Genomic DNA, 12,216 nt, shown 5'->3' with positions numbered 1-12,216 from the left:
AGCATTTTTGCAAATGTTACTATGGCCGTGGTCTCCACAGCATTGTCTCATAACCCACTATGTTGATGACTCTAGAGGCCTTTGATAAAGTAGCCTGACCTTTTCTTTATGCGTTGTTAGAAGAAATGTTGGCGTTTTGTTTAAGCAATATATCCAATTCCTCCACATCAACGATACTAGCTGTGTGACTGTTAATGGATAGAATACGCTGGTAATTTACCTTTTCTGAGGGGCTAAGCAGAGATGTCCCCTCTCACGCCTGCTACGTAATCTTTAAATTGACCATCTCCTGCATCATATGATGTGTACTTCTACCTTTCAGTTATGTCATCATGGTTACTTGTTCTGTTACCCCCTTTCCCCTTTCTGTTCCCCCTCCCTTTCCCCTTCTCCTTTCCCAGAAGATTGTGAAGTTTTGGAAGCACATTAGTCATCTATATTATCGGATGCATCTGATGATGCTTTCTATGCAGTTGCTTTTATTAATGCATTCATATACCACTTCTTTTTTCTTTTTATTCACAATTTCAAAAGATTTAATAAAAACAAAGTTAAAAAAATATCATACTTACCCCAATTTTTAGAACACAAGTGAATTATAGAAGGAAAAATGCTGGCTCTGCACAATATGCATATATATATATATATATACACAATTATCTGAGCTCTGTGTTGATATTGCAATGGCCGTGTTTCATAGCGGTACATTAAGGCACACAATATTTGAGACCCAATACATCTGAGATGGATCAGCCAGCAAAAGGTACAGTATGTAACAGTAGCAGAGTGCTGAAAAATACATAGAAGTCAATGGATATTGACGATCTCGCATCAATGGTGTCACATTTCTGATAACTCTTATTGAAAAGAAGTACAAATGAAAATGCACTGGGCCTTTCCACGTGACATTCTAGTACAGTGCATTATCAGTGAGAGTCCCAAGAGTTTCTTGGTCCAGCCTTATAATGTTCTAACTGTTGTTGAAGGGTGTTGTCTGGTTTAGAAAACCTATTCAAAAAGGGGATGCCCCAACATTAAATCATACTTTTATATCATTCGCCTTGAAAAACATATTACTTTTTTAATTTACTTTCTGTTACAAAGATGTTCCATATCTGAGATATTCCATTTACTTTATTATGATGATGCCCCCTGGTGTTCAATCTGTATAGTAATGTGCACGTCCTGCTACTGAAATGAATGAGCAGATTGCTCATGCTCATTCCCTACTTCAACTGCCACCAGCTATATCTACTGTTACAAACTGTGACAATTAGGGCTCTGAAAGACACAGATACTGGTCATGCGCGTTCCGCACATGCTCCAAGTCATGTTGTAACATTGTGGAGAACATGGCACCATGTGAAATACATGAGCTGAGCTCTGATGGGGGTCTGATCTGAGCTCTGATGGGGGTCTGATCTGAGCTCTGATGGGGGTCTGATCTGAGCTCTGATGGGGGTCTGATCTGAGCTCTGATGGTCGTCTGATCTGAAAGGGTGGTCTGATCTAAGGTTCGATATAGAGATCTGATGTCTGATATGGGGGTCTGATTTGTAGTCTGATGAAGATTGGGGTCTTATGAAGATTGGAGGTCTGTTCTGAAGTCTGATGAAAAAAATTTTTTTTTCTTATTTTCATTCTCTAAAATCTAGGTTTGTATTATCAGGTGCATCAGAAAGGGAAAAATACGATACTCTTCCATTTCTGAAATGTTGCAATGTCTTTTCTGTATTGCTGCTATGCAGTGTAACAATGTTTTATAGGTGACTGCAGTTGTATGGAAAATGTTCTTGCTTTTCCTTCCTTTTTGTTGGAAATGGGAAAATATGTACCTTTCCTTTAATACGCACACTGAATTATGTTGTATTCTCTTTTAACAAGCACTTTTTCAGTACAAAGGCTTTTTTTTGGCAAGCCTACATTTGCTAATGAAGCAAACATCAGTTGGCACGGGTACATGTTGCTTATCCGGTGATTACTGAACAAGTGAAAATGGAAGATAATGCACCTGACATCCTGATATTTAGTTCTTGGATGTTAAACTTATATCTGCTGACATTAAAAAAAAAAAGTGACAGGTCTTTTGGAGTGATACACAGTGGTTAGTAGCTACCAAAAGTGGTCCAAGGAAGGAGAACCGGTAAACAGATGACATGGTCATGAGCTCTCAAAGCTCATTTATGCGCCTGGAGAGGGAAGTCTATCCCTTCTGGTCTGTGGTATAAGACAAAAGTCACCAAAGTGATTCTCAGTTTAGTAGAACAACTATGTTTTTGTGAAAGGTGCCTGTTTGCACTATACATTGTATAGTACAAGTTTTCTTGATAAAGAAAGAGATAAAGTTGACTGGTCATTCATTTTAGGAATGTAGCAAAAGATCCAGGTTCCAGCTTCAGTGGGTGAGGTACCCACAGTTTTCAGTTACCATTCATTTTCATTGCCATATTGGAATTATTCTCGTGCCTTCTTACTTGCTCACAGTTTGCTGTGTACGTGCTTCTTTTGAATGAGATGAGTATAGATATTCAGAAGTTCCATTATTAATTAATTATAAATAATTATTGCCACACATATTACATTTAATTTAAAGAGACCTTGTCACCACAAAATGCAGTGCAATCTGCAGGCAGCATGTTATAATGTAGGAGGAGCAGAGAAGATTGATATAGAATTTGTAGGAAAAGATTCAGTAACGTGTAATTTATACTTTTAAGCCTTGTTTTTTCCCCTGACTACAGTTGTACATGGGGCCCTCTTTACTAGTGATTGATGGCTTTGTGTGTGTATACATAGATAGCTGTCAGTCACTAATAGTTCTACACAGGAGAGGTGTTAGCATTGATTGATAGCATTCTCTGTGTAAGTGTGTATACAGACATAGCTGTCAGTAACAGATAGCTGTACACAGGGGAGGTCTTATCAGTGATTGATAGCTTTCTCTGTGTAAGTGTGTATACAGACAAAGCTGTCAGTAACATCTATACACAGGGGAGGTCTTATCAGTGATTGATAGCTTTCTCTGTGTAAGTGTGTATACAGACAAAGCTGTCAGTAACATCTATACACAGGGGAGGTCTTATCAGTGATTGATAGCTTTCTCTGTGTATACATAGATAGTTGTCAGTCACTAATAGCTGTACACAGGGGAGGTCTTATCAGTGATTGATAGATTTCTCTGTGTAAGTGTGTATACAGAGATAACTGTCAGTCACTGATAACTGTACACAGGGGAGGTGTTATCAGTGATAGCTTTCTCTGTGTAAGTGTGTATTCAGACATAGCTGTCAGTAACTGATAGCTTTATACAGGGGATGTGTTATCAGTGATTGATAGCATTCCCTGTGTAAGTGTGTATCCATGGATATCTATCAGTTACTGATAGCTGTACACAGGGGAGGTGTAATCAGCTATTGGTAGCATTCCCTATGCAAGTATGTATACAGAGATAGCTGTCAGTCCCTGATAGTTGTACATAGAGGGGTTATCAGTGATTGATACTGTTCTCTGTATAAGTGTGTATACAGAGATAGCTGTCAGCCACTGATAGCTGTACACAGGGGAGGTGTGATCAGTGATTGATGGCTTTGTGTGTGTAAGTGTGTATACAGAGATAGCTGTATACATTGGAGGTGTTATCAATGATTGATAGCATTCCCCGTGTAGGTGTATATCTATAGATAGCTGTCGGTCACTGGTGGCTGTACACAGGGGAGGTGTTATCAGTGATTGACAGTATTCTCTGTGTAAGCTTGTATATAGAAATAGCTGTCAGTTACTGATAGCTGTACACAGGGGAGGTGTAATCAGCTATTGGTAGCATTCCCTGTGTAAGTGTGTATACAGAGATCGCTGTCAGTCACTGATAGCAGTACACAGGGGCGGTCTTAAGTATAGTAAGAGATATAAATTTATAAATTACACGTTTAACTCAATCTTTTCTCACAAAACTGTAAACCAATCTATTCAGCTCCTCCTGTTCTGTAACATGCTGCCTGCAGATTGCACTGAATTTTGTGGTGCCAGGTTCTCTTTAAAAGTGCAGTAAATATGGCAGTAATACAGTATGACCAGCTGTACGTTTATTTCACTTTGTAGGGAAGTGCTAATTTTGTATTAAAATTTTAATCCCAGACTAATATATTATATCCTATTTAGGGGAACACATGCCTATTTGATATTCCAGGTGTTAATTGCATTTCCTTTTTGTTATAAACGTGCTATTTTTTTCCTTCTTGTGATTGGACTGGTGCCAAAATTTGTCATTCTGTTTTTTTGTCCACGAGTCAAACTTATGTGTTAATTATTATGCAGATTTAGTGGAACACTGTCAATCTGTGAGGCTGGAGGACAACTCCTGCCAAAGTTTCATTATTTAAATTGCTCCGTCTTCCAAATCCGTCTAGTGCAATAGGTCTCAAATGACACAATGGAAATGGCAATAAGCCAATAAACTGAAAAGTTACATCTGCTTAGTTTAAATGGCTTATTTTTATTTTTTTTTCTCTCCAGACTACATCAGGGGAAGATGTCCGAGACTTTACTAAAGTGCTGAAAAATAAGTTCCGTTCCAAGAAGTACTATGACAAGCATCCCAGATTAGGCTACCTACCAGTGCAGACGGTGCTTGAAGGAGATAACATGGAGACGTAAGTCAGCTGCTAAGAACTCTACACTTAGCTTATGTTTTAGGAGATAACTTTGTTACCATTAACCTGAAGCAACCAATTTGTTCCATAAAACGGCATCTAACATAAAATTTAGGGCGTTCTATGGCTAAAAATCACTATAAAAACATAAAAGGGAATCTGTCACCTGGTTTGAGCAGATTAAGGTGTTACTACTGCCATGTACAATAAAATCGGCCATTATTGATTCCGCTACCACGGACCACAACGGAATTCGGAATCCATATCGGGATCCTCCGCTAACCGGAAGCCGAACTTTAGACGCCGAACTTAAAACAGAAGTTCGCTCAACACTAGACATGAACAAAAATGTTGCTTTGTATAACCCATAGCGTGAACTGATTTTTAGCAGGTTCCAAACTTTGTTCAAACTTAGTTTTATTTTCTAAGACATTTGGTTAACTCCTAACTGTTGGAGGTAAAATAATTTAATTTTCTATAGATTTTTTTTAATTTCATTTTAATTATTAAAGTCAATGAGCAGATTAAACCTGTCTCCTCTCCTGTCTGTTTTAGTAACTACTTGCATGTTATAACAATTATAAAGGAATGGCCCAACGTAGACTCATAAGAATAGATGCTGCAGCATTGTTTTTTACATGGAGAATGCAGGTAGTTACTAAGACATGTCAGGAGAGGTGACAGGTCCTCTTTAAATGGCAGGAAAGAGCTCTGTCTGACCCCAGCCATTTCCTTGATGCTAACAAGTGAAGGTTCAGCAATGTCTGCAGGGTGCATCTTGTTACCACAAATCTCTGATGACTGCAACCTGATTTCATTACGGTTTATGTATACCGGAATTTTATTCACAGTCGTTTCCTTGGACACGCTTCTGGTTTTCTCTGTATTGTTCTACACTGCTATTATCTCCTGGCACAACGAGGCTTTTCTGACCTAGCTTCAAGCTCTATTGAACCTCATTGCAATTCCTGGCACATTTATAAAGAAAAAGATTTATTATAGCAGTTATCCTGAATGAGATTGCCATGGACTGCAAGAAAATGTGCTGCATTAGTGCTGCCGACTGTTTGGCGTTTAGCAGTCTGCCAGAAACCTGCACTGGAGCTTCTGTTTTTCCTGTGTCTTTATTACTCTCTTGGGCGTGAAAAAATATTTGGGCTTTTTGGTTTTTCTTCTGTCGCTGTTGTGGCATTAAAGTTTTTCTCTCTTGGTTTCCTCCTTGTTCTTTTACAGCCCTATTACTCTCATCAGCATGTGGCCTGACCAGTTTGAGTGAGTATAATGTCTATGTCAACCTTCCCGACGAGTTCTGCTACATTATTCTATTAAGTGTAATATTCCACACTCAGCAGTTTGTCATAAAGTGTTTTCATGTAATCTTATTTCATCAATTATTTTTTTTACAATTTTTTTCTAGTCCTTTGCAGTCCCCTGAACTTTTTGATGATGACACACATTCCAGGATAGAGCAGTATGCCAGCAGGTAAAGATATGCATTTGTTCGGAATGGTATACACTGCGTGCAGAATTATTAGGCAAATGAGTATTTTGACCACATCATCCTCTTTATGCATGTTGTCTTACTCTAAGCTGTATAGGCTCGAAAGCCTACTACTAATTAAGCATATTAGGTGATGTGCATCTCTGTAATGAGAAGGGGTGTGGTCTAATGACATCAACACCCTATATTAGGTGTGCATAATTATTAGGCAACTTCCTTTCCTTTGGCAAAATGGGTCAAAAGAAGGACTTGACAGGCTCAGAAAAGTCCAAAATAGTGAGATATCTTGCAGAGGGATGCAGCACTCTTAAAATTGCAAAGCTTCTGAAGCGTGATCATCGAACAATCAAGCGTTTCATTCAAAATAGTCAACAGGGTCGCAAGAAGCGTGTGGAAAAACCAAGGCGCAAAATAACTGCCCATGAACTGAGAAAAGTCAAGCGTGCAGCTGCCAAGATGCCACTTGCCACCAGTTTGGCCATATTTCAGAGCTGCAACATCACTGGAGTGCCCAAAAGCACATGGTGTGCAATACTCAGAGACATGGCCAAGGTAAGAAAGGCTGAAAGACGACCACCACTGAACAAGACACACAAGCTGAAACGTCAAGACTGGGCCAAGAAATATCTCAAGACTGATTTTTCTAAGGTTTTATGGACTGATGAAATGAGAGTGAGTCTTGATGGGCCCGTGGCTGGATTGGTAAAGGGCAGAGAGCTCCAGTCCGACTCAGACGCCAGCAAGGTGGAGGTGGAGTACTGGTTTGGGCTGGTATCATCAAAGATGAGCTTGTGGGGCCTTTTCGGGTTGAGGATGGAGTCGAGCTCAACTCCCAGTCCTACTGCCAGTTTCTGGAAGACACCTTCTTCAAGCAGTGGTACAGGAAGAAGTCTGCATCCTTCAAGAAAAACATGATTTTCATGCAGGACAATGCTCCATCACACGCGTCCAAGTACTCCACAGCGTAGCTGGCAAGAAAGGGTATAAAAGAAGAAAATCTAATGACATGGCCTACCTTGTTCACCTGATCTGAACCCCATTGAGAACCTGTGGTCCATCATCAAATGTGAGATTTACAAGGAGGGAAAACAGTACACCTCTCTGAACAGTGTCTGGGAGGCTGTGGTTGCTGCTGCACGCAATGTTGATGGTGAACAGATCAAAACACTGACAGAATCCATGGATGGCAGGCTTTTGAGTATCCTTGCAAAGAAAGGTGGCTATATTGGTCACTGATTTGTTTTTGTTTTGTTTTTGAATGTCAGAAATGTATATTTGTGAATGTTGAGATGTTATATTGGTTTCATTGGTAAAAATAAATAATTGAAATGGGTATATATTTGTTTTTTGTTAAGTTGCCTAATAATTATGCACAGTAATAGTCACCTGCACACACAGATATCCCCCTAAAATAGCTAAAACTAAAAACAAACTAAAAACTACTTCCAAAAATATTCAGCTTTGATATTAATGAGTTTTTTGGGTTCATTGAGAACATGGTTGTTGTTCAATAATAAAATTAATCCTCAAAAATACAACTTGCCTAATAATTCTGCACTCCCTGTATGTCCAATATGTGTATATGAAATATAGTTGGTTCACTTGCAAATAATGGGTCAGTTGCATAAACTTTGTAATACACTATTCATATCAACTTGGTTAAAGGGGTTATCCAAGAGTTACAAAATACCTCAGAGAGTAGCCGACCTATGGTGGGGTTCATACTTACTTGGTTCCCTCCATTGGGTTCCGGCTCCATTGTTCCCCGGCCATCTCTGCAGCTCGGCTATGCTCTGGCATCTAATCTTTATTTTTCTCAGCAATGTTGGCACATATGAACATGAAACCAACACAGATGCCTTCAGCTGCCAAGCGCACATGTAACAGGTCAGCCAGTGTCGTAGGTAGAAATCTGACAGATGTTCTTTAAAAATATTTTATAGATTTTTTGGGTGATTTTATTTTTCTTGTTGCTATCTGTATCTTAAAAAAATCATAAAATTCTGTAATTTTCACACTGATCACAAGGCATAATAATTTGTCAAGACTTCCTGTTGCGTACTGATTTATTTTCAGCAGTCATCTCATTATAATCACAGGCAGGATTAGAATGACAGATATCACCTATATATAGATAACACAGGATCCACCATTCTTAATAGGTGATGTCAAAGCTTATCTACTCCTTCCTGACCCCTGCACAGATCACAGAGCAATGCTTAGAAAACTCCCCCATATAAGTCACTGTGTCAGTGTCACGGCTGTATGTGAGCAACAATTGTATACACAGTAAAAGAGCTACTGACCGGACCCCAAACTAGGGAGGATAAAGGGTGACCCCTGTCCGACCCTCAAAGCTCTCCCTATGCTGCTAAAGCACATGCCCGGATCCAAATGGCGGAACGAGGCATGCCCACGTGCCTAAGACTGATGACCACTGTAACCCCTACAATAGTGGAAGGGGCACGGCCACCGGTGCCCTACTCAGTATATGGAGGGAACCGTGGCCACCTCAGATCCAGTCAGAAAATAATCAGGTACACAACAATGTCTGTACACTTAGCTGAAGGTGTTGCAGCCGCAGAGAAGACGACCCAAGGACAGCTGGCAATATCCGGAGTGCTTGCTGCAGCAGAACACAGGTCCAGTGAACTGATAGCTACAAGTGAAGATACTAAAGCAAGAGCTACAACTGAAATGAGAACTATAATCCACGCCCTACAATAGGAGGAGGGGTGATATAAAGAGAGGGAAATCAAACGCATGAGGAACAGCTGGGAGGAAGGAAACCAAAAGTAAACAGAGCAGTGAGAACTCCTCCCAGCTCTAGTAGTGACATCATCACAGGGGTGGAGAAACAGAGCTGTGAGAACGTCCCAAAGCTCTGGTAGTGACAGTCAGCTCCTGTCTATGGAACATGTGGCTGCTGTCCTATGTCAAGGAAGTCTAGACATATTTTAGGCCTAGTGGCCAAAATATGGTGAAAATTGCATGATTTTAGATTTTTTTTTTTTTATATATACAGGTAATAGTGACATGAAAAAAATGAAAAATCACAAAAGAAAACCAAAAATATATTTACCATAAACAATATATTTACCATTTAAACAATAGGTCATTTTCTGATACATTCCCTTTAGCGGGCTTAAAAACTCACAAGCCGTAAGAAAAAGGCTTTGATCTCAACCTAGTGGAACATATATGATTTGAGTCTCTGAGAAGATTGTCATCTCCTGTTAACTTAGAGTAGACGTGAATAGAAGAGGGCGCAGAGGCAGATAATGCTGCTGTTTATTACAAAGCTGAAACGCAACATTTATTTACATATTTATTAAAAAAATATATATATATTCCGTCATCACCACAGAGCTGTCCTCGAAGTTTACCGTACTTCAAAGCAGAAACACTTACTTGAAACCTAATTTACAACCAAAGCCTCAGGAAATATCAACGTTGCTGATAGAAAATTAAAGGGGCAGATTCTAACACTTGCGAACCTACAACTATAGAAACGTTTTGGAATGCATATTTTTGTGTTAGTTATAGAGACACACCCAGAAAAAAAGTGTTTACCCCTTCCCCCACCATTTGCAACTGAGCTGGTATGCTTAATCATTTGTTTAGTAAACTTACATATCAATTTATTTTAGTATTTTCATCCTCTTTTACTTTTGGTAGTTAGATCATGTGACTCCAGAGGAGACTTGCTGGATTGGTCATTTTGTTCTTTTTTTTTCTATAAGAGCTCATTCACACGACCGTTAGAATGAGTCCGCATCCATTCAGTTTAACATCAAAAGATGCGGAGAGCGTGGTCCGCAATGCACCAGTGGTGTGCACTTCGTTGGCGGATGCAGACCCATTGACTTGAATGGGTCCACGATCCACAAGTAACGGCCAAAGGCAGAACATGTTTCATCTTTTTGCCGTGCGGAGCCACGGACCGTTCACTCCACAAAAGATAGTTGAAGACTTATTTCAGTCATATCTTGTGGATTGTGGACCCATTCAAGTCAATGGGTCCGAATCTGCACAACGGAGTCCACATGGGCAGTGCCCGTATATTGCGGGCCGGTGGTTTACGTTCTGCAGTACAGGCACTGAGCCCTTGCATTCGTGTGCATGAGCCCTTAGTACTGAACACAAGAGGAACCAGCACCAAATAATATAGCAAGACACACAGCCAACAGTACAAAATGTAGTACATCCTTATTAAATGATGTTAAAGGGAACCTGTCACCGGGATTTTGTGTATAGAGCTGAGGACATGGGCTGCTAGATGGCCGCTAGCACATCCATAATACCCAGTCCCCATAGCTCTGTGTGCTTTGATACATATGCAAATTAACCTGAGATGAGTCCTGTACGTGAGATGATTCAGGGACAGGACTCGTCTCAGGTTAATTTGAATATGTATCAAAGCACACAGAGCTATGGGGACTGGGTATTATGGATGTGCTAGCGGCCATCTAGCAGCCCAAGTCCTCACCTCTATACCCAAAATCCCGGTGACAGGTTCCCTTTAAAGAGAGACGTATAAAATAGTAATGGGCAGACACATCAACCACACTACAAATGCCATCCTAGCATGTGTATTAAATGCCAATCAAATGAAGCAGACTATAATAATATAAACAGTAAAAATGCCATGCTACAAGTGCACTTAAAAAAGTGTCCACAGTCAAAGATCCCACAACAGTGTAAACGACTCCAACACAAAAAGTGACGCAATAAATACAGCCCACACAGGATGGCACACAGGAACACCCCAACACGTGTGTCACAGTCACTTCCACACTTTTTGGCCTCATGCACACGACCGTGTTTGTGGTCCGCATCCGAGCCACATTTTTTTGCGGCTCGGGTGCGGACCCATTCACTACAATGGGGCCGCAAAAGATGCGGACAGCACTCCGTGTGCTGTCCGCATCCGTTGCACCATTCCGTGGCCCCGCAAAAAAAATTCAGCATGTCCTATTCTTGTCCGTTTTGCGGACAAGAATAGGCATTTCTACAATGGGCCGCCCGTTCGGTTCCGCAAATTGCGAAAGGCACACGGGCGGCTTCCATTTTTTGCAGATCCGCAGTTTGCGGACCGCAAAAAATGGCGCGGTCGTGTGCATGAGGCCTTTGGAGTTGAGTGATGAGATGTTTGAAATGTGCTTTTCCTTATAAACTGAAAACAAGTTGTCTTTAATTAGTGATCTCTTCCTGTCCTCAGGCTGGCACATATGGAAAGGAATAATGGTTCTCTATTTACTGACAGCAGTTCCGCCACCGGAAGCATGTGAGTACTGCATATTTCAATACTCAGCATTATAATGTAACACAAATGAACAAAAAACAGTGTTATGCAACAAAAGTTGTAGTTAGGTTACATCACAATCACTGGGACCATACACTTAGTGGCCAGTTTATTAGGTAAGCCTCATCTGTTTGGTGAAGAAGATTAGGGCTAATCCTCATGTGGGTCTGCTGCAAACCTGCTGGACATCCACGGCACAAATCCACGTGTAAGCCTCAGATTTCTGCTGCATGAATGTAGCCTTACTCTGTATAATGAATTAATTTTTGGGATAATTGATATCATTATCATCACGGTCACAGTATTCCCTCTAAGGCAGGATTGCTCAACCTGCAGCCCTCCAGCAGTTGTAATTTAATCTTAAGATATCAAAATCTTTAGCATAAGGTTTGGTGACGGCTTCACCTGCTGCCGCCTATTGACAGGCTTTGAATTCCAATATCCTTTAACTGAAAATGTTCCTGCATTTGTATCGCTGTCTTTTTGATTGAATATATATCATAGTGTAATGAAGAACAGCAGCAGGTGGCCTTCACTTCTTCCAGAAATAATGTCTTCTCATGGGAATTCCTATTAGCGATTGTCATTCTGAATAGCAGGTCAGTCTGCCGGCCAAACCTGCACAGCTGGCGAATTGCCTCCCGGATAGTTCTCCGTTTTCATACTATGCATTTGATGAATCTATCTCGAACGCTATGACGTTAGGCCTGGCAATTAGCAGTACTCCTCCTGTGGATCCCGCTGCCTTGCATACCTAGCCC

The 12,216-nt window shown here is 40.5% G+C and overlaps 1 protein-coding gene across 6 annotated transcripts in view; it reads left to right on the top strand.

Annotated features, from left to right (window-relative positions):
• Positions 1-12,216, top strand: part of UTRN (utrophin) — a 683,920-nt gene that overhangs the window by 651,798 nt on the left and 19,906 nt on the right. For 4 of the 6 annotated variants that reach the window (XM_040429568.1, XM_040429572.1, XM_040429573.1 and 1 more), the window contains 4 exons: positions 4,513-4,649; positions 5,883-5,921; positions 6,067-6,132; positions 11,372-11,437. In XM_040429568.1, the coding sequence (XP_040285502.1) occupies positions 4,513-4,649; positions 5,883-5,921; positions 6,067-6,132; positions 11,372-11,437 (308 nt within the window). The remainder of the gene's footprint in view (positions 1-4,512; positions 4,650-5,882; positions 5,922-6,066; positions 6,133-11,371; positions 11,438-12,216) is intronic. The other 2 variants (XM_040429574.1, XM_040429571.1) reach the window with 1 other exon arrangement.

This window comes from Bufo bufo, chromosome 4 (genome assembly GCF_905171765.1).
Source record: "Bufo bufo chromosome 4, aBufBuf1.1, whole genome shotgun sequence".
Lineage (NCBI taxonomy): Eukaryota > Metazoa > Chordata > Amphibia > Anura > Bufonidae > Bufo > Bufo bufo.
The sequence above is the reverse complement of the archived record's forward strand: the minus strand, read 5'-3'. Positions and strand labels throughout refer to the sequence as shown.